The sequence below is a fragment of the Jaculus jaculus genome, chromosome 3 (assembly GCF_020740685.1).
Source record: "Jaculus jaculus isolate mJacJac1 chromosome 3, mJacJac1.mat.Y.cur, whole genome shotgun sequence".
Classification (NCBI taxonomy): Eukaryota; Metazoa; Chordata; class Mammalia; order Rodentia; family Dipodidae; genus Jaculus; species Jaculus jaculus.
This window is the reverse complement of record NC_059104.1, coordinates 104,123,415-104,149,810: the sequence shown is the minus strand read 5'-3', so window position 1 is coordinate 104,149,810 and position 26,396 is coordinate 104,123,415. Positions and strand designations below refer to the sequence as shown.

At 41.7% G+C, this 26,396-nt stretch overlaps 1 protein-coding gene and 1 pseudogene across 4 annotated transcripts in view; both read left to right on the top strand.

Moving 5' to 3' along the window:
- Positions 1-12,175: 12,175 nt before the first annotated feature.
- Positions 12,176-13,919, top strand: LOC123459565 (annotated as a pseudogene).
- A 2,744-nt stretch (positions 13,920-16,663) lies between these two features.
- Positions 16,664-26,396, top strand: part of Bco2 (beta-carotene oxygenase 2) — a 71,830-nt gene continuing 62,097 nt past the window's right edge. For all 4 annotated transcript variants that reach the window (XM_004666477.3, XM_045145442.1, XM_004666475.2 and 1 more), the window contains exon 1: positions 16,664-16,854. In XM_004666477.3, the coding sequence (XP_004666534.2) occupies positions 16,664-16,854 (191 nt within the window). The remainder of the gene's footprint in view (positions 16,855-26,396) is intronic.

The following is a 26,396-nucleotide window of genomic DNA, read 5'->3' as shown; positions in this document are numbered from 1 at the left end:
GGGACTATACTCATGCACCACCATGTCTGGCCGTATGAGTGGTTTTAATAAAAATTTTTTTTTGAGGTAGGGTCTCACTCTAGCCCAAACTGACATGGAATTCACTCTGTAGTTCCAGGCTGGCCTTGAACTCACAATGATCCTCTTATCTCTGCCTCCTGAGTGCTGGGATTAAAGGTGTGCATCACCACGCCTGGCTCAAATTACTTTTCTTTTTTCTCATTATTCAAAGTAGGGTTTCACTCTAGGCCTGGCTGACCTGTTCACTGTGTAGTCTCAGGGTATCCTCGAACTCATGGCAGTCTTCCTACCTTTGCCTTCCAAATGCTGGGATTAAGGTGTGTGCCACCATGCTTGGTCCCTTCAATTAATTTTCATATGTATATTTTTCCAATATGAGCAATCACAAATTTAGATACACTTGTAAGCAGTATCACGGAGAATTTATATTCTTAATAAGCAGCTCTTTCTCTTGCTGCATTAAAGTAACAGGATGGGGGGAATGGCTTAGTAGACAAGTGCTTGACAAGAAAGCATGAGGACCAAAGCTTGGAGGTCCAGTACCCACACACATGATGGGCAGCATGGTGGCCCATCTGTGACTCCAGTGCTATGGAGTGGAAGCAGGATACCTACTGCAGTCTGGCTAGCTAGAGTAGCCAGACTGGTGAGTTCTGGATTCAAGTGAGAGATTCTGCCTCAGTAAGTGGAGAGCAAACAAGAAAGACACCCATTATCAACTTCTGGCCTCTACCCACGTACATGTGCATGCACACTCACATACATGTATACACACATGGACACCATATGTGCAAAATAAAATATTTTTTCATCAAATTATTTACTTTTTTAAAATTTGAGGTAAGGTGTCACAATAGCTCAGGCTGACCTGGAACTCACTGTAGTCCCAGTCTGACTTTGAACTCATGGCACTTTTCCTACTTCTGCCTCCTAAGTGCTAGGATTAAAGGTGTGCTCTACCACACTTGGCCAAAATTACTTTTTATTTTTTGTTTTTTTGAGGTAGAGTTTCACTCTAGCCCAGTCTTATCTGGAAATCTGTATGTAGTCTTAGGGTGGCCTTGAATAAGGCAATTTACCTTTGCCTCCCAAATGCTGGGATTAAAGGCGTGTGCCACCATGTCCAGCTTTGTTTTTTTTTTTTTTTTTTTGAGATAGGGTCTTGCTTTGTAGCTGAGGCTGGCCCGGCCTGGAGCTCACTCTGTAGCCTAGGCTTCCCTTGAGTTCTTGGCCATCTGCCTGTCTGAGCTTCCTGAGTGCTGGAATTATAGGTGTGAGCCACCATGGTCAGATTTTAAAGTTATTATGCTAAGGTATTAAAATCATACTACATGAGCTGGGCGTGGTGGCGCACACGTTTAATCTCAGCACTCGGGAGGCAGAGATAGGAGGATCACTGTGAGTTCAAGGCCACCCTGAGACTACAGAGTTAATTCCAGGTCAGCCTGGGCCAGAGTGAGACCCTACCTCGAAAAAGCAAAAAAAAAAAAAAAAAAAAAAAAATCATACTACATGATTGTTATGCAAGAAAGGATGGCAGAAGTAAAATAATATTTTCTTAAAATATTAAGTAGGGATGAGCTGGGTGTGGTAGCACACATTTTTAATCCTACCACTTGGGAGGCAGAGATAGGAGGATCACCGTGAGTTCGAGGCCACTCTGAGACTACATAGTGAATTCCAGGTCAACCTGAGCTAGAGTGAGACCCAACCTAGAAAAACCAAGAAAAAAAAAGTAGGGGCTGGGAAGATATCTCAGTGGCTAAAAGCACTTGCTTAGAAAGCCTACCGGCTAGGTTTAGTTTCCCACATAAAGACAGATGCACAATGTGGCACATACATCGGGAGTTAGTTTGCAGTAGCAAGCAGCCCTGGCATGCCCATTCTCTGTATCTCAAATAAAAAAATTGAGTAAAATTACTTGGTGTATATGCTGATGAGACAGAATAGGTTAGAGGAAAACAAAATAATTATTAGAAATACAATTGTTAAAAAATATTTTATTTGGGTTAGAGAGATGGTTTACCAGTTAAGGTGCTTGCCTGTGAAGCATAAGGACCCATGTTTGACTCTGCAGATCCCATGTTAGCCAGATGCACAAAGGCGAGACAAGTGCAAGGTCGCACATGTCCACAAGGTGGCCCCAAGCATCTGGAGTTGATTCAGTGGCTAAGGCCCTGGCACACCAGTTCTCTCTGTCTCCTTTCTCTCTCTCTCTAAAAAAAGTATTATTTATTTATTTATCTGGGGGCAGGGAGAGGCAGATAGAAATAGAATGATCTCACCAGGGCCTCCGCAAATGAACTCCAGATGCAAACACCACCTTGCACATCTGGTTTATGTGGATACTGGAGAATTGAACCTGGATCCTTAGGCTTTGTAGGCAAACACCTTAACTGCTAAGCCATCTCTCTGGTCCTAGAAATAGAATTTTTAAGTCCCATAGTAGCTTATTACTATCATCCTAGCAGGCAAGAGGATCACAGTAATTTTTTGAGCTGGGTCTATATAGAACTCCAGGCCCATCAGGACTTCATAGCAAGACCCTCCACCAAAAAGAGAAAAATTAAAAATGTAAGTTTGAAGAACTAAATGCAACCTAAAAACTGGATCTTGAGTCATGTTGTTTCAGGCCTTTCAAGTTCAAAATACAAAGAAGAGTTTACTGAACTATCAGTAAGAAAAATTTTGAGTTTTTTTTTTCCAAGCAGTCACCAATAATGTGGCCAAAAAATTATTTCAAGCTGGATTTCACCATGTTTATAGTTACAAGCTAATGTTAACCACCTTGTTCAGCATCTGGTAAGTATCTGTTGTCAAGTTACCCACTTTTTAATCACTTCAATAAAATTTCACAGCCGGGCGTGGTGGTGCAAGCCTTTAATCCCAGCACTCGGGAGGCAGAGGTAGGAGGATTGCCGTGAGTTGGAGGCCACCCTGAGACTCCATAGTGAATTCCACTTCACCCTGGGCTAGAGTGAGACTGTACCTTGAAAAACCAAAAACCAAAAAAATAAGTAAATAAAATTTCACAAGCTTATGAGTTATTTTTCATTGACTGCCAATTAGAATATATACTGAGGCATCACCCCCTGCTAGGCACTAGAAAGAAAGTGCAGAACAGTTTAAGACTTTGAAATATACTTACAACTTTACTAAAATGACAAGAGAAGTTATTGTTAGAAGCATCTTTTAAGCAGTGCTGTGGGATTACTGAAAGGTTTTTGATAAGGGGGTTCAGAGGAAGATTTTGAGGCCATGGGGTCAGTACACGAAAGAAAGAAAAAGAAAAAGGGAAAAGCTGTGGAGAGCAGGTACTGAGTTGTTTCTTGGTAGTTTACTTTCAAATATTTTATGTTATTTATATATTAGACAGAAAGAGAGAAAGAGGCAGATAGAGAGAATGGTTGCACCAGGGCCTCCAGCCACTGCAAATTCCAGATGCTTGTGCCACCTTGTGCATCTGCCTTACATGGGTACTGGGGAATCAAACCTGGGTCCTTAAGCTTCGTAGGCAGGTGCCTTAACCACTAAGCCATCTCTCCAGCCCCGGTAGTTTACTTTTTTATTCTTTTTTTTTTTTAATTCATTTGAGAGAGACAAAGAAAGAGGCAGATAGAGAATGGGCGTGGCAGGGCCTCCAGCCACTGTAAATGAACTCCAGATGCGTGCGCCCCCTTGTGCATCTGGCTAACGTGGGTCCTGGGGAACCGAGCCTCGAACCGGGGTCCTTAGGCTTCACAGGCAAGCACTTAACCGTTAAGCCATCTCTCCAGCACCCTCCCCCCCAGTAGTTTACTTTTAAACAGTATTTGCTACGTGGTTTCTTAAAAATAATTGCTAAAATAATCACATGTGGTTATATATTCACAGGGTCTTATATTCCATTGTCTGAGAGTGTTTTGTAAAATTAATATACAAAAAGAATGAGGTGGCTGGAGAGATGGCTTAGTGGTTAAGTGCTTGCCTGTGAAGCCTAAGGACCTCGGTTCAAGGCTCGATTCCCCAGGACCCACATAAGGCAGATGCACAGGTGGCACATGCATCTGTAGTTCGTTTGCAGTAGCTGGAGGCTCTGGCATGCCCATTCTCTCTCTGCCTATTTCTCTCTCTGTCTGTCCGTTGCCCTCAAGTAACTAAATAAATTAGGATGAGATGACAAAGGTGAAAAGCTAAGATGTTACCTCATTATACAGTCCTCTATTGACAGTATAAATTTAGTCTTTATTCTGTATCTGAGTCTTGCAGAGTAGAGTGGCATAATGAAAATACAATGAACCCAAATCAACAGAAGGACAAATTCAAGAAAGGAAAGCTTATGGAGGGAGGCCACTATTAGTGTGATTGTAATATTTCAAAACTAAAGATTATTTGTAGATAGTTTGTTGATATATTTGATTTGAAAATAAGACCAAAAGTGATTACTGGTGTATTTAGGCCCTGCCTCTTCTCTGCTCTCCCCATCCCATTCTGTCAATGAGCCAGGGACAATCCAGGAAGGTCAGTGACTATGCACTGTTGCAGCCAGGTTCTCTTTGCTGGCAGAAATCACTGACCAAGAGCAGCTTTTGGGGATAAAAAAGGCTTATTTTGGCTCAAGGGGGAAGCTCCATGATGGTAGGGGAAAACAATGGTATGAGCAGAGGGTGGACATCACTCTCTGGTCAATATAAGGTGGACAATAACAATAGAGTGTGCCAACACTGGCATGGGCAAACTTGCTATAACACCCATTAGCCTGCACCCAACAATACACTGCCTCCAGAAGGTGTTAATTCCCAAATCTCCATCAGCTGTGAACCTAGCATTCTGAACACCTAAGTTTATGGGGGCCACCTGAATCACACCACCACACCATCCCATTCTGTCAGTGAGCCAGCGACAGCCCAGGAAGGTCAGTGACTATGCAGACTTACCACTGCCAGCAGAGTGTGAGGATTTAGAAATTTTGGGATCTGCTGCTCCTGAACTGAAGTCACATTTTCTCAGATCTTTCTCTGTGTTCTCAGCAGTCTTGCTGCTACTGCAGTGGATTTTTTTTTCCGTGGTAGTGCACCAGCTTCAAGGTAGGGTATTTGCTCCAACCCCTTTCTTTCCCCGACCCTCTTTCTCTTTCTGTCAGTTTGCACTTAGACTTCTGTGCTTGTTTTCTGAAGATTACAGAAGATGTCTGAAGCATTTCTCTTTGTGTGAGACAGGCAGCCACTCCACAGAGAGAGCAGTGAAAGAAGACCGTCAAGATTTGTTTGCTCACTGTTAGAGAAACAGCTGTTAACTTTCCTTAGTTTATGCAACCTGGGTCGTTACACTTTGCACGCAAGTACTTTACCTGCTAAGCAATCTCTTCAACCCCATGATATTTATTTTGTAACTTTCTTTTTAAAATTTTATTGTAACTTATTTATTTGAGAGAGAGAGAAAGAGAGAAGCAGATAGAGAAAGAAAGGCACACCAGGACTTATGTCCACTGGACACAAACTCCAGACACATGTGCCACCTTGTGCATCTGGCTTACATGGGTACTGGGGATTTGAATCTGGGTCCTTAGGCTTTTTAGGAAAGTGCCTTAACCATTAAGCAATCTCCCCAGACCCCTATTTTGCAACTTTCTATTTTAGTCGCTATTTCATGATTTTATTTCCAGAAATTGGCTGATAAAGAACTATCAGAAATTAATTGATAACACACTATAAATGTAAAGTTAATAATTTAGTGCTTGTGGTTTGTAAGCAATCGGTTAGATAGAAAAAGAGAAGGTAGACAAAAAGTAGACTTTGTACTCAAGAAGTACTGGTAGTAGAGGTTGTAAAGTATATTCATCTTTATCATACAAGATGGACTAAGACAAGGGCCATAAGAAAGCTATAAACAGCTGTAGTGTGAGTTTACACAAGGAGAATCAGTTCTTGCTGTAGGAAAGGAGAATATGGTGTTTATGAAGCAGGTGACATGGAAACTGGGTGTTAGAAGGGTAAGTTATATGTAAATTGCATCTGAAGGAGATGGGAAATATTCTAGATGCTGATATGATGAGAAGAGAATGAATGAGGAATGGTGGTCTAGTTCGGGTGGAGTGAAAGGCAGTGAGGGTCAGACCCAGATAGGCAGATTGGTGGTGAGACTGTACAAAGTCTCCATCAAGTGTCAAAGTAGTTTAGACTTTACTTGGTAGATAATGACAAGTAATTTGTGAATTTATGGGGGGAATGAAGTATATAACCAGACCTATACTTCAGAAATTCAATTTAGTAGTTGTATTTTCTAGCTCTTTTTATATCTCAGTACTTGTAGAAATGTAGTATTTTTCACTGCTCATTGTGGTAAATAAGAGAGCTGGAGGAGGTTGGCCTTGGGCCTCTGGTCATCCTATAGACCAAGAGGCTTACAATAATTCGAAAGTTTTGGTGTAGCAGATAGATTTATTCTGTATTTGCTCCTTCTATTTGGGAATCTAGTGTCTAATTAAGAGGTGAAGGCTTGAATTTGGACAGTAGAAGTGAGGGTACAGATGGGATGGAGAAGTTGAGATATCAGTGCTGATGAGGATTGGTTCAGGCTAAGAAAATCATGACCTTCCTGAGAATGAGGAACTATATAAATAAAGGATTTACTCTATTCCATTGCAGACTTTTGGCATTGTAATTTATATATATTGTCTTCCTTAAGTTATATCTAGCATTCCCCTACTGATCCTGTGTGAGTGAGTATGGTCAGTAGAACTTAACTATTCGGTGCACTGGACAAGATGAATTCAAAGGTCACAGAGATACTGAAGCAAGGTAAACAACTGATTTGGAAGAGGGAAAAGAAAGGATTCTATGTTGACATCTTGAAGGTCACCTCTAAGAAGTGCATTTAAGAGACAAGATGAGATTACTAAGGGATAATGCTGAGATTAAAGTGTGAAGGTCCAAGGTTATATTTTGCAGATATTTATGTGGTGATAAGGGGGAAAGAAAGAAGCAGGGATCATTAACCTCCTTTTATCCCTGAAATCTCTGAGGGCCAAAAAAGTTGAACCATTTGCTTAAGGTTGCCAGTTAATGAATAACAAAGCTGGCATAAAGACAGTCGGAGGGGCAAGACGGAGTAGTACAGTGTCTTGGAAGCCAAGAATAGAAAGGGTTTAAGGAGGGGGCTGGAGAGATGGCTTAGTGGTTAAGGCACTTACCTGTGAAGCCTAAGAACCTACGTTTGATTCCTTAGCACCTGTGTAAGCAAGATGCATGCAGGTGGCGCATGCATCTGGAGTTCATTTGCAGTGGCTAGAAGCCCTGGTGCACCATTCTATCTGCTTCTTTTACTCTCTCTCTCTTAAGTTCAATAAATAGAAATAAAACATTTTAAAAAAGAGGGCTGGAGAGATGGCTTAGTGGTTAAAGTGCTTGCCTGTAAAGCCTAAAAACTCATGTTTGAATCTCTAGGTCCCACATAAACCAGATGCACAATGATGCAAGAGCACAATGTCATACAAGCGCACAAGGGGGTGCACACCTCTGGATTGAAGGCCCTGGTGTGCCCATTCTCTCTGCTTCTTTCTCTCTCTCAAAAAAAAAAAAAAAGGAAAAAATGGGTTTAAGGAGATGTTGACAGCTGTATCAAGAATTACAGAAATTTAAGAAAAAAAAAAAGAATTACAGAAATTTAGAAGAGCATGTAAAAAATTGCCAATAACAAGGAGTATAGAACATATAGACATGGAAGTATTTTCTAAAATGTAAAATGCTTAAAATTTTTGTATGCCCATTAACCATTCAGTTAAGTTATACATAAGTAAGAACAAATATACTTGTCTTCAGGGAATCTATTTGAATCTAAGTAGAGAATAAGATAAATATGCTAATGTTTATGAAAGGCCAGTAAGATAAATAACATGGTTTCTCTTTGTGTTTTCAAATCACCCTCTTGGGCTGGGGAGAAGGCTTAGTGGTTAAAGGCACTTGCTTTCAAAGCCTGACAGCCTTGATTCATTTCCTCAGTATCCACATAAAGCCAGGTGTACAAAGTGGCATGCATCTGGAGTATGTTTGCAGTGGCAGGAGGCCCTGGGCACCCATACTCAATCACTCTCTGACTGACTCTTTCATGCAAATAAATAAAAGTACTTAAATCACCCTCTTAATACTGAAAAGAGTATGAATTTAGGTCTTTTAGCACCAATACTAGCTAGTAACACAGGCAGAGTTTCTATTGCAAATAAATCACAGAGAAGACTTTTTTTTTATATGTACACTGGCAGTCTTTTTAATTTAAGGGAAGGCAAGAAATAAATCAAGCAGTTAAAACCAAGCAGGAGTCAAATCTCCAAGTAATAACTTAAAGGTGGGAGAAGCCCTTCTGGAGCAGTGTACATGAGAGACGGTGTTGTTCACTGTGACCTTCATGCATTCTGGACAAAGAAAAGGCAAGAGCAGCCTGCATCCTTGAATAAATCAGTGCACAGTACATCGTGCTGTCTGGAAAGGCGGAACTGAAGGAGGTGGAGTTTTAGCGGAAAAAGTCAGACTCAAATGAGAAAAGTCCCAGCTGTGTATTCATTAAGATGGTATCAATGGGCTGACTGTAAAATGTCTCAAACAACATGATTTAAAGTGGTGTCATTTTAAGAGCATACAGAATTTCATTCACCTTGAAAGATTTTATGGGTAAAGCAAGAGCAACTAAACAGTGACTTGGCATAAGTAAGCAAGCACTTATGGAATCTTCTTTACTGTTGATGGGTATACATACCCATTCTTTGGCTTTTCATTGTTCCTGACATATCTGATATCCTGTGCCACTGGTTGCCTTTACTCATAAACTAATGAAAAAATAAACAAACCAGTTCTGTGTTCTATAGTATTTCAGAGTTGGTTTTTGTTTTTCCTTTTGGATGATACTTCAGTAGGGACAGCAAAGAAATTCATCCCATGATAAAAGCCAGACATGTCTTCATTATGCCTTCCATGCCAAATTTCTTGAGATGCTTTGATGAAGCTGAAATAAAGTTTGAGGAGCTTCATGTTTTGAGGAATTCTTGAAGCTCCTTTAATAGCAATTTGCATTCAGCAATGAAGGCATAGACTTGAGGGGAAGCTCCATGATGGCAGGGAAAAACAATGGCATGAACAGCAGGTGGACATCACCCCCTGGCCAACATCAGGTAGACAATAGCAACAGGATAGTGTGCCAAACACTAGCAAGTGGGAGCTGGGTATAGTACCCATAAGCTTACTACCAGGAATCCACAGAGAAGACTTTAAGAAACAATACTGGAATAAACATTCTTATTTTATTTTATTTTATTTTTTTTTTTAAGATTTTATTTTTATTTGAGAGAGAAAGAGGCAGAGGGAGAGAATGGGCGTGTCAGGGCCTTCAGCTGCTGCAAACTCCAGAAGCATGTGCCACCTTGTGCATCTGACTTATGTGGGTCCTGGGGAATCGAACCTGGATCCTTTAGCTTTGCAGTCTAGTGCCTTAACTGCTAAGCCATCCCTCCAGCCCTGTTTTTTTTTTTTTTTTTGAGGTAGGGTTTCACTCTAGCCCTGGCTGAGCTGGAATTTACTATGAAGTCTCAGGGTGGCCTTGAACTTGTAGCCATCCTCCTACCTCTGCCTCCCAGTGCGGGGATTAAAGGCATGTGCCACCATGCCCAGTTAAGGATTATTTTTTTTTTTTTTTTTGAGGTAGGGTCTTGCTCTAGTCTCAGGCTGTCCTTGAACCCACAGACATCCTCCTACCTCAGCCTCCTGAGTACTGGGGTTAAAGGCATGTGCCACCATGCCTGGCTGGAATAAACATTGTTAATAATCTGCCCACTAGGTTGTGAGTTTTCTTTATTAGGATTATAATTCCTTTTATCCCTCAGCACTGTCTAGCACTTTGTTGAATATAGTAATCCAGAGAAATAAGGTATACAGTACACCTTATTGGATAGATCATTAAAAGCTACATCATAATAATTAACATTTGATGGTATTCATTGTGTTAAATTTTTTTTGAGACAAACCCAACAGACTGACCTTTTTTCTTTCTTTCTTTCTTTTTTCTTGGGGCGGGGGCAGGGAGAGTGAGTGAGAGAGAATTAGCACACCAGGGCCTCCAGCCACTGCAGTTGAACTCCAGGCATGTGTGCCATCTTGTGTACATGGGCAACCTTGTGTGCTTGCATCACCTTGTTTGTCTGGCTTATATGGTACCTGGGGAATCAAATATAGGTCCTTAGGCTATGCAGGCAAGCGCCTTAACTGCTGAGACATCTCTGTAGCCCATGTTTGGGATTTTACATAAACGAATGTGTTACTTGCAACCTTAAGCATAAGAATTATTACTTTCTTAGAAAGGAGGAAATGAAGCCTGGCATGGTGCAGTATGCCTTTAGTTCCAGCATTTGGGAGGCAGAGGTAGGAGGACTGCTAAGAGTTTGAGGCCAGTTTGAGACTACATAGTGAGACTCTACTTCAAAAACAAACAAACAAACAAAAAGGTTGGAGAGATTGCTTAGTGGTTAAGGCACTTGCCTGTAAAGCTAAAGGACCCAGGTTTGACTCCCCAGGACCCACATATGCCAGATTCACAAGGGGATGCACACATCTGGAGTTTGTTTGCAGTGGCTGGAGGACCTGGCATGCCCATTCTCTCTCTCTCTCTCTCTTCCTACCTGTTTCTGTATATCTCTCTCAAATAAGTAAAAATAAAATATTAAAAAACAAACAAAAAAAGGAAAATGAAAGAAACAAGGCAATGAGGTGGGAAAATTGCTCAGTGGTTAAAAGAACTTGCTTTGCAAACCTAACTGTTAGTGTTGGGATCTTCAGCACCCACCTAAAAAGCCAGATGCTTAGTGACTCTGGTAATGTGAGGTAGAATGAGAAGAATAATGAAGCTTGCAAGCCCGACTAGTCTGGCCTTCACAGTGCCAAAAGCCAAGAGACCCTGTTGCAAATAGGGTGGAAGGAAAGGACTAACACCCCAAGGTTGTCCTCTGATACAAAAACACATATACAGATACATAATAAAAAATAAAAATAGGGGGCTGAAGAGATGGGAAAGTGGTTGAGGTGCTTGTCTGCAAAGCCTAATGACCTGAGTTAATTCCCCGAGACCCAGATGCACAGGGTGACCCATTCATCTGGAGTTCGTTTGCAGCAGCTGAAAGCTCTGGTGCACCTATTATTTCTCTTTTCTCTCTCTCTCTCTCTGCTTGCAAATAAATAAATATTTTAAAAAAAGGGTTGGAGAGATGGCTTAGTGGTTAAGCTATTTGCCTGTGAAGTCTAAGGACCCATGTTCTACTCTCCAGATCCCATGTTAGCCAGACACATTAGCACAAAGGAGAGACAAGCACAAGGTCACACATGCCCACTAGGTGGTGCAAGCATCTGGAGTTTGATTGAGTGGTGGCTTGCCCTGGCATGCCAGTTCTCTCTCTCTCTCCTAAAAAGAAAAATAGGGTGGAGAGATGGCTCATTGGTTAAAGTGCTTAGCTACAAAGCCTAATGACTTGGGTTTGATTCCCCAGTATTCATGGAAACCCAGATACACGAAGTGGTGCATGTGTCTGGAGTTCATTTGCAGCAGCTGGAAGCCCTGGCGTCCCATTCTATCTGTCTCTCTTCTTTACCTCTCTCTGCTTGTAAATAAAGAAAAATATTTTTAAAAACCAGGGCCACTTAATCCCAGCACTTGGGAGGCAGAGGTAGGAGGATCACCGTGAGTTCGAGGCCACCCTGAGACTACATAGTGAATTCCAGGTCAGCCTGGGCTAGAGTGAGACCCTACCTCAAAAAACCAAAAAAAAAAAAAAAAAAAAAAAAAAAAAACCAAAAAAAAAACCCAGGGCCAGGCATGGTGGCACGAATCTTTAATCCCAGCACTCAGGAGGCAGAGGAGGTAGGAGGATCAATGTGAGTTCAAGGCTAGAGTAAGTTCCAGGTCAGACTGAGCTAGAGCGAGACCTCACCTCAAAAACACCACAATAGAACAATGGGCGGCGCGAGCAGCCCGGCGATGGGCCAGAGGTGAGGCCCGAGCTTCGAGCTTCGCCGCCCACTGTCCGCAGCATGAGCGGGGCCCCCTCCCCGCACGCCCGCCGGGCTGGGGCTGTGAGGGCTGCGGTTCCGGACTGGAGTGGCCATGTCCAGCGGGCCGGCGCGCTGCCGGGGTCCCATGGATGGAGCTGGAGGGGCAGTGGTGGCGAGGACAGCTGGCTGCAGACATCCACCAGGCTGAAGTTGCCCTCTTACAAAGGCCAGTCCCCTCAACTGAGTCTCAGGCGATATTTTGCTGACTTGATTGCCATTGTGAGCAACCGCTTCGCCTTCTGCCCTTCTGCTCGACATCTTGTCGTCTATTTGCTGGACCTGTTTATGGATCGCTATGACATCTCTATCCAGCAACTGCATTTAGTTGCACTTTCCTGTCTGTTTCTAGCAAGCAAATTTGAAGAAAAAGAAGATAGTGTGCCTAAGTTTTTTTTTTTTTTTTTTTTTTTTTTTTTTTTTTTTTTTTTAGCTCAACAGCCTGGGTTGTATGACTAATATGAATCTAGTGCTGACAAAGCAAAATTTGCTGCATATGGAACTATTATTAGAAACCTTTCAGTGGAACCTCTGCCTTCCAACAGCTGCCCCTTTCATTGAGTATTCTCTCTCTGAAACAGTACATGAAACAGATCTTCATGATGGCTGGCCAATGATTTGCTTAGAAAAAACTAAACTCTACATGGCCAAGTATACAGATTACTTTCTGGAAGTGTCTCTACAAGATTATGCCTTTCTAAATTATGCACCTTCTTTAGTAGCTGCTGCGTGTGTGGCTTCTTTGAGGATTATACTTCCTCTCTCTCCAGCGTGGCCTATGAGACTGCATTGTCTTACTGCTTACTCCTGGGATTTCTTTTTTTTTTTTTCCTCTTAAAAAAATTTTTTTTTCTTAATTAGTTTTGTATTCAGCAAATACAGCCAGTTTGGTACCATTATTAGGCTCATCTGTGACCTGCCCCGTCTCCTTGGACCCTCCTTGTTGAGGTATGGGTCGTGCATTGTGGAGTTAGCCCACAGGTATGGGTAAGATAAACTTCTCTGCATATCATGACCCAACATGTGGCTCTGACATTCTTTCCGCCCCCTCTTCCACAAAATTTCCCTGAGCCATGTTGGGTTCATTTTCGGTCTGCTTCAGTGATGAGGTGTTGGGGGCCTCTGAGGCTCTGGCTCTCTGATTTGGTAGGTGTTGATTTTTCTCTGTGTTGGTCTCCTTCCCCCTTGTGCTGGTATCTGGTTCATCAGGAAAACAGCACCCTTGCTTGTTTTGCCAATTTTTCATAGTTTCAGCGGGGGCCCTTTGAAGTATGATGGGGTAGTTCTTTCCTTAGGATCTGCATCTATCTGAAAAAGAGAAGCAGATTCTCCAACAGAGAATAAGTTAGCACGAGGACAAATGAGATAACTCCTGGGGTTTCTTAGTGCAGTGTATTGAGCGGCTATTGATAGCTCATGATAATGATGTGAAAGAAGCAAACAGGACAGACAAGTTCTCAGTCAGCAGAGCTGGGTGTGTTCCAGACAGCCTCCCACCCCTCGCGGCCAGTTCACTTTCAGCAACCTCAGTATCTTCGCCAGACCTCCCTACGGTATCGCCATCCTGTATCAGAACCACCAAGCTGCCCGCAGATTGTCTCTACTACGCACACCTCATCTTACACACTACAGACATGTCCTGCTGGCTTTCAAACTAGTGTTCAAAGCCTTGGGCACATGCAGACTGGTGTTGGGATGTCCCTGGCAATACCAGTGGAAGTTAAGCCCTGTCTGAGTGTTTCCTATAACCGGAGCTATCAAGTAAATGAACATTACCCATGTATTACTCCATGTTTTGAGAGGTGATTATTTGTATGGGTTATAACTGACCCAGACTATTTTGTGACTTGTAACTCTCAGGCAAGCTTTTTGTAAACCACTCTTCAGAAGGAAAAGGAATCCAAACAACATCACAACTCTTCAGGTACCAGCACCAAGAAGACTTTCAGTACATCATTAATAACTAGGAGGACTAAGCAAACCCTCTAACAGTGTGTGTGTCAAATCTGGTTACAACAAATCCCTGTGTGACAAAAATACTCACGTCCAGGCGGGTGATCCAAATATTTCAAAATACTCCACACAGCAAAAAATTTGGATAGGCTCAATTTGCCATTTTGAGATTTCACTTGTGGTAGGCTTTGGACCTTATTGTGGCATATATGTCAAAGACTCGTGTTTATCTGTGGACTTGCCAACACTGTCTTTTATGAAGGAATGTTACAGTATTAATTTTTGAACATATCTTTTTTTAATTCCGGAGTTTTGAGTTTTATTTTTGACCTACAGGTGGGTTTCTAACTAAATTTACTCATGAATTGCTACGTATACTAATCCATGTAGTTAAAAAAAACAGATTAATCTATATAACTTCTTATTATAACTAATATAGGTATCTGGATTTATGTACTAAAACTAGGGGTGAAGCAGATATTTTATCTTGAAATCATAAGAATTTTTGTCTTCTGTTGTTTTTTTTTTGTTGTTGTTGTTGTTTCCACTAAGTGACCAGCCACAAATATATAGAATTAAAACACACAACTCAGGGAATTTCTACTACTTGGAAATACTTAACTGTAATTCAACATGCTTTGGGAATGTTATAGTGTGAACTCCCTTTATGTCATAGGCTACAACACTCATGCTAGGATGTGTTTTTTTTTTTTTTTTTTTTTTTTGGTTTTTTGAGGTAGGGCCTCACTCTGGTCCAGGCTGACCTGGAATTAACTCTGTAGTCTCAGGGTGGCCTCGAACTCATGGCGATCCTCCTACCTCTGCCTCCCGAGTGTTGGGATTAAAGGCGTGCGCCACCACGCCTGGCTAGGATGTGTTTTTAAATGAGAGCATAATACTGTACCACAGAATAAATGAAGTGGTTCATAGTACATAAAAAAACAAAATAAGGGCTGGAGAGATGGCTTAGTGGTTAAGCACTTGCCTGTGAAGCCTAAGGACCCCGGTTCGAGGCTTGGTTCCCCAGGTCCCACGTTAGCCAGATGCACAAGGGGGCGCACGCGTCTGGAGTTCGTTTGCAGAGGCTGGAAGCCCTGGCGCGCCCATTCTCTCTCTCTCCCTCCATCTGTCTTTCTCTCTATGTCTGTCACTCTCAAATAAATAAATAAAAAATGAACAAAAAAAAATTAAAAAAAAAACAAAATAAATAAAAATAAAGGAGGAAACAGCAAAGAGGGGTTGAAAAATCTTATTTGGAAATGTTTAAGCTCAAACATTTTTGGGGGGACAGCCTTATGTAACCCAGGCACTGGCCTCAAATTCATATTCTTTCCTTTACATCCTCAGTGCTAGGACTTCAGTACCACACCTGACAAAAGTCTCTATTTTTAGTGCTGTGACCAAATCCAGGACCTGTACATATTAGGCAAACACTTTACCATACCTGTATCCTCAGCTAGAATTTTTTTTTAAGAGGTTTTGATAAGGGTATTCAGGGTGAAAGTGAACAAGCAATAGCTGGCCCTTCTTGAATTGTTATATTTAAAAAGTAAAAGTTCCCATGTGCCTCAAATTTAACATTTGAAAGATTTTTAAAAAATTGATTATATATATAATACCATATAATTATTTGTCAAAGAGTATAAATCTTCCTTCTTTGAAACTTCTGTTCATGTGTCTAGTGTAGACTTTTTATATATTTTTTAATTTGTGTGGAGGGGGAGGGGAGGGGGGAATAAGAATATGAGAATGAGAATATGGGTGCTCCAGGGCCTCCAGCCACGGCAAACAAACTCCAGATGCATGCGCTACCTTGTGCATCTGGCTTATGTGGGTACTGAGGAATTGAACCTGGGTCATTAGGCTTTGGAGGTAAGCTCCTTAACCATTACACCATATCTCCAACCCATAGTCTGGACTTTTGTCTTACTATTAAACTAATGAAGTTAAGTATTATATATAAAGTTACAGTTAATGATATGTCTGCCTACCTCTCTACATTAGGCAATTCTGCCCTGTGAACTCTTGCAAGTATCAAATAATAGGGTCAGTTTTCAGCTCCTGAGTATACAATGAATTTTACTTCTTGTGGCTTTTGGATAATTTAACTTATGATACTGTTTTCTTAGATACTGTCATGCATTTTCATTTATATGACATTAAAATAGAATAAATCAAATTCAAATCCTGTTAAATATACAGAAATCAGAATGTAGTCTTTAGGATTATATTCTGGTATATTTAAGGTACTAGGATCAATACAATTCTAAATTATGCAGTTGCTATTAGCCTATCTGGGGTTAACATGTTGGAGTTATTATTGTAAAAAGATAAGTATTGTTCAGCTGTGAAACATGATAACAGTACTTAAAGTCCTGAACTAATTCTTAGGTGGATTAATACTGCATGAAATACAAGAATTGTTGTGTTCCAAAAGTGGAGAACTTAAGCCTTGATAGTTTTGAGAATGAGGAAGAGGAGAAAAGATTTTGGAGACTTGGTGTTGGGTTCACATTTTCCTTCCTCTTCTAGTCTATAAATTGTCTATGGAGAAATAGACATGCTTATAAGCGATCTGGTAACATTTTTTTGTGTGTTTGGCTTTCCTTTTACAGTTTTGGAGAAACATGGGAACTACCCATCAGATAAAAGCTGTCTTGGGGCAGCAGCAGAGTCTGCAGTGTATTGCCCCATTGCTGACCACGGTGGAGGAGGCTCCACAGATCATCTCTACCCGAGTCCAAGGACAGATTCCTAAGTGGCTGAATGGCTATCTGCTTCGAGTTGGACCTGGGAAGTTCGAATTTGGAAAGGATAGGTAAGCCTAGATTTTGGTGAACAGTTTGGGCTTCTTGGCATGGGTTGATTCTGCAGATCATGCAGTCATACTTGCTTCTTCTCAGAGGTGAACAGTACTATTAAATATCTTTGATTACAGATAGGGAACATGTAGCCTAGAGGATAAAAAGGAGGAGGCTTTTTAAAAAGTCTTCCTTTTTTGCTTTAAAAAATATTGTAAATTTGAAGTTCTCTGCGTTTTTGCCAAAAGAGAAGTGGGGTCAGGATCTCTGTGGGACTACTGAGCTGTTTGACCACAAGTTCCTGAAGAAGGGCAATGTTTTTACCTCCTGCCACTTTTTCTGTCACCCTATATTTGCCAGACAAAATGTCCTCTTTCAGTTCCTCCTATGGGGCACATTTAGGTCTGCTCATCATCTTGGCATTAGGTCTCTGTATTAGTTCCTTTTCTGGTTACTGTGACAGAATACCTGGATAAAAAACCCAAGGAAGGCAGGCTCACAGTTAGGTTTACAGTTTGAGGAAATGGTCCACCATGGCAGAGAAGGCATGGCAGCAGGAACATGAAACAGTTGGTCACATTGCATGCACAGTCATGAAGCAGAGAGTGATGGATGCTGGTACTCAGCTTGCTTCCTCACTTTTATGCAGTCTGGGACACCAGCCCATGAAATGGTGCCACCCACATTTAGGGTAGGTCTTACTACCTTGATTAGCCCAATCTGGAAAACTTCTCACAGACATGTCTACAGACGTATTTCCTAGGTGATTCTAGATCCTATGAAAGTGACAGTCAACATTAACCATCACAATCTCTTACTTGTTTTCTCTAGTCTCACCAGATCTGATTCTTGTCTTTGAAATATTAACTCAAATCTCATGTCCTTTGAGTCTTTTCTGGCTTCTGCTCTAAAACCACTAGGATATGTTATATTACTGGTTGTCTATTTTTCTTGTTTGTTTGTCAGTTGTGTTCTGTCACTAGCATGTAAACTCCACAAAGGAGGAGCATGTTCTAATATACCTAATAGTACTAATATCTAGAACGGTGGTTTGTACCAAATATCACTCAATAAATAGATGCAAATAACTAAAAACCCATTAAGTCTTTAGAATATCATTTCCTGTGTGTGTGTGTGTGTGTGTGTGTGTGTGTGTGTGTGTGTGTGTCTGTCTGTCTGTCTGTCTGTGTAGGTTAAAATGCATGCTGTTTCTTAGGGATGCTATCCACCTTTTAAAAAAATTTTTTGTTGACAACTTTTTTTTTTTTTCTTTCCGAGGTAGGGTTTCATTCTTACTGCCCAGGGTGACCTGGAATTCACTATGTAGTCTTAGAGTGCCCTTGAACTCACAGTGATCCTCCTACCTCTGCCTCCCAAGTGCTGGGATTAAAGGCATGTGCCACCATGCTTGGTAACAATTTTGTAAAGATGGACAATATACCATGATCATAATATCCTCCCAATACTCCCTTTTGCCCCTCCTAAATCCTCCTTCCTCTGTGTCCTTTCTTTTTTTAAAAAATATTTTACTTATTTATTAGATGGGGGCGCATATAGAGAATGAGCATGCCAGCACTTGTAGCCACTGCAGATGAATTCCAGACACATGCACCACCTTGGGCATCTAGCTTTTACATGGGTACTGGGGAATTGAACTTAGGTCCTTAGGCTTCACAGGCAAACCATCTCTCCAGCCTAATCCCTTCTTTACAACTAATCTCTCTCTAATTTTGATGCCATCATTTTTTGCCCTATTATACAGGTCTTGTGTAGGCAGGGCCAGTCACCGTGGGCTCATGAATATCAAGGCTACTTTGTGTTGGGTTGACAGCAGTGTAAGCAGTACTGCCCTTCCTTTGGCTCTTACATTCTTTCTGACATCTCTTCCACAATGGCTTTGAACCTTGGAGGGTGTGAAAGAGATGCCTCATTTAGTGCTGTGCACTCCACTGTCACTTCCTCTCAGCACTTTGGCCTTTTTTTTTTTGTTTATTTGAGAGCAACAGACAGGAAAAGAGGCAGATAGAGAGAGAGAATGGGTGCACCAGGGCCTCCAGCCACTGCAAACAAAGTCCAGACGTATGCACCACCTTGTGCATCTGGCTTATGTGGGTCCTGGGGACTTGAGCCTCAAACCACGGTCCTTATGCTTCACAGGCAAGTGCTTAACTTCTAAGCCATTTCTCCAGCCAGCCAGTTTTTAAAAATTATTTTTAATTTTTTGAGGCAAGCCTATCAGGTTGCCTTTTTTAATGCAATAGTGAGAGTGAAAGAGAGAAAGAGAGAGAGTTGGTATGCCAGTGCCTCCAGCCACTGCAGTTGAACTCCAGATGTGTGTGCCCCCTTGTGCGCATGTATGATCTGTGCACTTGTATCACTTTGTGCATCTGGCTTATTTAGGACCTGGAGAGTTAAACATAAGTCCTTAGGCTTTGCAGGCCTTAACTGCGTAGCAATCTCTCCAGCCCCCCTTTGATCATTTTTGTATCACCCCAGGGGTCACTGCCATCTGAAAAGAGAAGTCTCTCTAACTAAAAGTGAGAGTAGCATTAATATATGGGCATAAACACGTAAGTGTTTAGAGGCTAGTTTGGTGGTCATAGTATATTCATTTAGCCAGACAACAGTAGTAGTTTTCCTCTTAGGACTTATGACCACCTCAGCCATATGCTTTTGACTGGATTTTTCAATACCAGACATGAATTCTGTCCTATGGAGTGGGCCTCAAGTCCAATCAAAGACCAATTGGTTCCCCCAAAACAGACATGCCACCATTGCACCAGTTGACACATTTGGCCTGGCTAGCTAGCTGTAAGCTTGTAGGGTCTACTGCTGGTTAAGACTATTGATGGCTTTTCTTCTCCCAAAGGTTTTATGCTGCATATAACTTTTTCAGCATCCTGATAGCTAGTCAATAGGGAGGAGGCTTCCAGCTCAGCTCCATCTTGATTTACCAGTGACTTGAAGCCTAAGTATGTGAAGTCTTCATCAGTGGGATCTTACCAAACATGAGAGTAGTATTAATATATGGACATAAGCATAAGTATTTGGAGGGCAGTCTGGTGGGCATTATATATAGCTATTTTATTAACAGTATCTAATAACACATTAGAAGCAAAATTAACTGATCAGATAGAATTAATTCAGAGATTGCAGAGTAGGTTCATTGTTAAGAAATTCATTCATATGACATGGCTGTATTACTTGTCAGTAAAAAAAGAATTATTCTCATAAATGCAGAGAAAACTTTGTTTAAATTCACTACCCATTCCTTATAAAGAGGCTGTAGAAAAAATGGGACTTAATATATAGTTTCTTAGCAAGATTCCACATGTATATGCACATATAATAAATATCTTTATATCTTTATGCTAACCCCACAAGACTAAGTTGGCAACTACTATAAGTATTTTTTTTTCTTTTTCTCAAGGTAGGGTCTCACTGTAGCCCATGCTGACCTGGAATTCACTACGTAGTCTCAGGGTGGCCTCAAACTCATAGTAATCCTTCTACCTCTGCCTCCCGAGTGCTGGGATTAAAAGCGTGCGCCACCATACCTGGCTATAAGTATTTTTTTTCTAAGTCTAGAACAAGGAAAAGAGTTCACTGTCTCCAGTAGTAATCAGCAATTCAGCATCATACCAAATTAAATAAAGGTACCAATCAGGAGCTGAAGGCTTAGTAAAAAAGTAAAATACTCTCTTTGAGATAGTGTAGTAGTGTCGTGGTTTGATTCAGGTGTCCCTCATAAACCTATATGTTCGAATGCTCAGGTCCCCAGCTGGTGGTAACTTAACATATGAAGCCTCCTGGAGGCAGTGTGTTGCTTGGGGCGGGCTTGTGAGTGTTATAGCCAGCTTCCCCTTGCCAATGATGTCCACCTTCTGCTTGTGCCATCATTTTCACCTGCCAACATGGAGCTTCCCCTCGAGTCTGTAAGCCAAAATAAATCCATTTTTCCCCACAAGCTGCTCTTGGTCAGGTGTTTTCTGCTAGTAATGTGAACCTAACTGCAACAAATAGCAGACTTGAAAACCATAATAAATAATAAAACCAAATATAACAATAAAAGGGAAAGAAACAGGATATAAAGTCAGCATACTAGACTCAGCCCTCAGATTAAACTGTATCTAGTTAGAGAATGAATGTACTGATAGATAACACTTCATTTGAACTTAAAACAGATTGAAAACTTAAGGATTTTGTGTTTCTTTGTTTGGGAAAGGGTTTTGACAGGCTAGTCTAAACTCAAGAGAGCAGTCTTCCTGCCTCAGTCCTCCCAAGTGCCAAGTTTATAGGCTTGTATTCCCTTGCTAGGCAAAATACTCAGAAATGGAGCCAGATGTGGTAGTACACGCCTGTAATATGAGCACTTGGGAGGTGAAGGTAGGAGGATCAGGAGTTAAAAGGTCAGCGTCACTTACATAACAAGTCTGAGGCTACCCTGGGCTATAAGAAATCCTCAAAAAGTATAAAAATAGGGCTGGAGAGATGGCTTAGCAGTTAAGCGCTTGCCTGTGAAGCCTAAGGACCCTGGTTTGAGGCTCCATTCCCCAGGACCCACGTTAGCCAGATGCACAAGGGGGCACATGAGTCTGGAGATTGCAGTGGCTAGAGGCCCTCTCTCTCTCCCTCTTTCTCTCTGTCTGTCACTCTCAAATAAGCAAAACAACAACAACAACAACAAAACCCCAAACCAAAAAACCTAAAAAAAAGTATAAAAATATAAAGTACTTAGGAATGAGAGGCACACTTAAACAAAGGACAATATTCCCTTTGTTCTTGAAGAAAATGACTTAGAATTTTACAAATTCACGTTTCTTACTTAATAAATATAATATAATATGATATCAATAAAAATTCTAACAAATAACTTAAGGAGGTTATGAAGGAAAAAAACCCAGCAGGAGGTCCCCCACGCTCTGCCCGGATATGGCAACACCCCAAATCACTCATGAGAAGCGGTCTTGATGCAAACTGCAAGAGGATTTTATTCCAAGCGTGCTGGGGCCCACAGTCATACACCTCACAGGGGTAGAGGACTGCAGAGCCCCGAATGCAGGAACAGGACAATTTTTATAGGGTTTCTAACAAAGCCTGTGCATTAGACCAATCATTTTTTAATATCAGGAGCCCGCAGGGTGTTAGCCAGTCAGTTTGTGCCACCCCATAATTTCTAAGCCAGTTTAATTTGTTCAAGCCCCTCATGGGCCAATCATTCTCTTATGACCTTGGTGGTCAGCATTTGCGCAGGTCCTTGGGTGGGAGTAGCAGAGTGTGGTATCAGTCTCCTATGACCTTGGAGGTCAGCCTTTGCGCAATTCCTTAGGTGGGGGTAGCAGAGTATGGTATCAGCCTCCTATGACCTTGGTGGTCTGAGGCAGGCTACTACAGCTTATGGTGTGAGCTACTAAGGCTTACAGTGTGGGCTATTAAGGCTTATAGTGTAAGGCTTATAGTGCAGGCTATTTACAGAAACCAAATAAGTGGTTCACTTCATTACTCATTTCCCATCCTTGAGGGCTATCTCATGCCCTTTTTACCTAGTTTTATAATAGGAGCGGGCTGTGATATAATGAGAAGAGGGATTCTTTACTTACTTCCAACAGAGAGTAAAGCCTGGAGTTTGAGGTATTCAGGGAGCCCGCTTAAGCTCCCCTTGGAGTGTGATAGTATTTCTGAGCTTCTGAATTCTTGGGCCTTTCAGTTAGACAAATTGATAGTAAAGTTTATATGGAAAAACAACATGCAAGAATTGTCAAGAAAACATTAAAAATAAAAACCTTTATAGATAGTGACTAACCCGACCAAACATTAAAAGCTCTATAAAAGTTTCACAACTAAAACACTGTGGGCTAAGGAGATTTTTCACTGGTTAAGGGTGATTGCTATGTAAACCTGCCAGCCCAAGTTGAATTTCCAGCATACATGTAAACTTGGACACAGAATGGCGCACGTGTCTGTAATACAGTGTGCCTCTGGCATTGGAGAATGGAACCAGGAGAATCCCAAAGCTCACCTGTCACCTAGACTGGCCTTCTCAATGGCAAAGCAATGAAAGGGACCATGTGTCAAAGAAGGTGGAAGAAGAGGACCAACATACCAACTTGTCCTTTGGCCTCCACACATATGCTATGGCATACAAATGTCCCCCTACCCCTCCTCCCTCCCTTTCCCTCTCCTTCCCATATATATATATATATATATATATATATATATATATATATGTGTGTGTGTGTGTGTGTGTGTGTGTGTGTGTGTGTGTATATACACACACACACACACACACACACACACGCATGCACACACACACACATATATATTCATACATATATACATTTATCTGTACATGCTTATATATGCACAAAGAAAAAATCATGATACTGGTTGATGAGTCAGTGAACAGATGAATGAGAGAGAATAGTGAGCCCAGAGATACATTATGAACTAACCAAAATTGAGTGTATGATAAAGGTGGCATCTGAAGTCAGAATAAGCTGTACTTTTATTTTATTTATTTATTTATTCATTTATTATTTATTTTATTTTTTTTGTTTTTCTTTTTTTAATTAATTAATTAATTAATTAATTAATTAATTAATTAATTTATTTGAGAGCGACAGACACAGAGAGAAAGACAGATAGAGGGAGAGAGAGAATGGGCGCGCCAGGGCTTCCAGCCTCTGCAAACGAAATCCAGATGCGTGCGCCCCCTTGTGCATCTGGCTAACGTGGGACCTGGGGAACCGAGCCTCGAACCGGGGTCCTTAGGCTTCACAGGCAAGCGCTTAACCGCTAAGCCATCTCTCCAGCCCAGTTTTTTGTTTTTTTGAGGTAGGGTCTCACTCTGGTCCAGGCTGACCTGGAATTAACTCTGTAGTCTCAGGGTGGCCTTGAACTCATGGCGATCCTCCTACCTCTGCCTCCTGAGTGCTGGGATTAAAGGCATGCTCCACCACGCCCGACCATTTATTTAGTTTTTGAGGTAGGGTCTCACTCTAGCTCAAGCTAACCTGGAAGTCACTATGTAGTCTCAGGATGGCCTTGAACTCACAGTGGTCCACCTACCTCTGCCTCTCAAGTGCTGGGATTAAAGGCATGGGATTAAAGCCACCATGCCTGGCTTCTTATTTTTTCCTACATTTAAAAAATCATGGTAAACTATATGTAACATGAAATTTATGTCTTTGGGGCTGAGTGTGGGAGTTATGCACCAGGTGTCTGCCTGGGAAGGAACAAAGCAGCAAAAGCTCAGTTGCAAGCAGGGGTCTGCACCATTATGGCAGAGAAAATGGAGGAAAGCCAAGGTCCATTGATATGAAAAGAAGACAATAGGTTTCCCAACATAAAACTAACCACTTAAACCACACCTTCCATGGCCCAGGAGAAATTGCAGAGGAAGTGGGGACATGAATACTGCTCTTACTGCTAGCCTGACAACCAGCTCCAGGGTAATGGTGACAGACACAGTGATCAATCAAAACTTATCAAAGCAGGGCATGGTGGTGCACATCTTTAATCCCAGCATTCAGAAGGCAGAAGTAGGAAGATTGCTGTGAGTTCAAAGCCAACCTGAGACTACATAGTGAATTCCAGGTCAGCCTGGGCTAGAGTGAGACCCTACCTTGAAAAAACAGGGGAATTGAACCTGGGCCCTTAGGCTTTGCAGGCAAGTACCTTAACCACTAAGCCATCCATCTATCTCAGTCTCTTTTATTTTATTTATTTATTTTTTTTGTTTTTCAAGATAGGGTCTCACTCTGGTCCAGGCTGACCATTAACTATGTAGTCTCAGGGTGGCCTCAAACTCACTGTGATCCTCCTACCTCTGCCTCCTGAATGCTGGGATTAAAGGTGTGCTCCTTTTTACCTCCTATTATGCAGGTCTTGTTTATCAGCCACTGTGATATCATAAAAATCAAGGCCATTTTATATCTGGAAGATAGTATTGTAAGCAGTCCTCCTCTTCATTTGGCTCTTACAGTCTTTTTTCCACCTCTTGTGCAATGTTCCCTGAGCCTTGGAGGATGTGATAGAGATATCTCATTTAGTGCTGAACATGCCACTATCACTTCTTCTCAACATTTTGGTGAGTTTCTTAGAATTTAATTTTGAGAGAGAGGTGGAGAGACAGAGAGAGCGAGAGCAAGAGGGGGGGGGGGGAGAAAGAAAGAGAGAGAGATAATGGGTGTGCCAGGGCTTCCAGACACTGTAAACAAACTCTGGACACATGTGCCACCTTGTGCATCTGGATTATGTGAGTCTTAGATAATTGAACTTGGAATTAATGATGTGGTCTTAGGGTGGCCTCCAACTCATGGTGATCCTCCTACTATGCATCTTGAGTGCTGGGATTAAAGGTATGTGCCACCATGCCTGGTTGAAATCTAAACATTTGAATGTAGGATCCACATATGAGAGAAACATGCAGTATTTGGTTTTCTGAGCTTAGGTTACCTTACTTAATATAATCTTTTCCAGATCCATCTATTTGAGAAACTCTAATTAATTAATTAAATTTTGGTTTTTCAAGGAAGGGTCTCACTGTAGTTCATGCTGTCCTGGAATTCACTATAAAGTCTCAGGGTGGCCTCGAGCTCATGGCAATCCTCCTACCTCTGCTTCTCAAGTGCTGGGATTAAAGGCATGTGCCGCCACATCCAGCAATAAACTTTTATTTATTTATTTGCAAGCAGAGAGAAAAGAAGGAGAGAGGGAATGAATGGGTGCACCAGGGCCTCTGCAAACTCCAGATGCATGTGCTACTTTATGGCCTTATGTGGGCACTGGGAAATAACCTGGATCATTAGGCTTTGTAGGCAAGCACCTTAACTACTGAGCCATCTTTTCAGTCCAATTTGATAAACTTTTTATAAAAACATGTTTTTGTTTACTTGAGAGAGAGAGAGAGAGAGAGAGAAAGGGAGAGAGAATGAATAAGAATGGATGCACCAGGGCTGGGGAAATGGCTTAGCAGTTAAGGCACTTGCCTGCAAAGCCTAAGGACCCTGGTTCGATTCCCCAGGACCCACTTAAGCCAGATACACAAGGGGTCACATGCATCTGGAGTTCACTTGTGGTGGCTGGAGACCCTGGCATGCCCATTCTCTCTTTCTCTCTGCCTCATTCCCTGTCTTTCTCTCTCTCTCTCTCTCTCAAATAAATAAATAATAAAATATTTTTTAAAAAAGAATGGATGCACCAGGGCCTCTAGCAAACCAAATCCAGATGCATGCACCATCTTGTGCATCTGGCTTACATGGGACCTGGAGAATAAAAGCTGAGTCCTTAGGCTTCTCAGGCAAGTGCCTTCACTACTAAGCCATCTCTCCATCCCATCTGCTCTAAACTTAAATTTTTTTTTGTTTTTATTTATTTATTTGAGAGTGACAGACAGAGAAAGAGGGAGGGAGGGAGGGAGGAAGGGAGGGAAAGAGGGAAGGAGGGAGAGAGAGAGAGTGAGAGAGAGAGAGAGAAATAATATGAATGGGTGTGCCAGGGCTTCCAGCCACTGCAAACAAACTCTAGACACATGTGCCCCCTTGTCCTAGGGAATTGA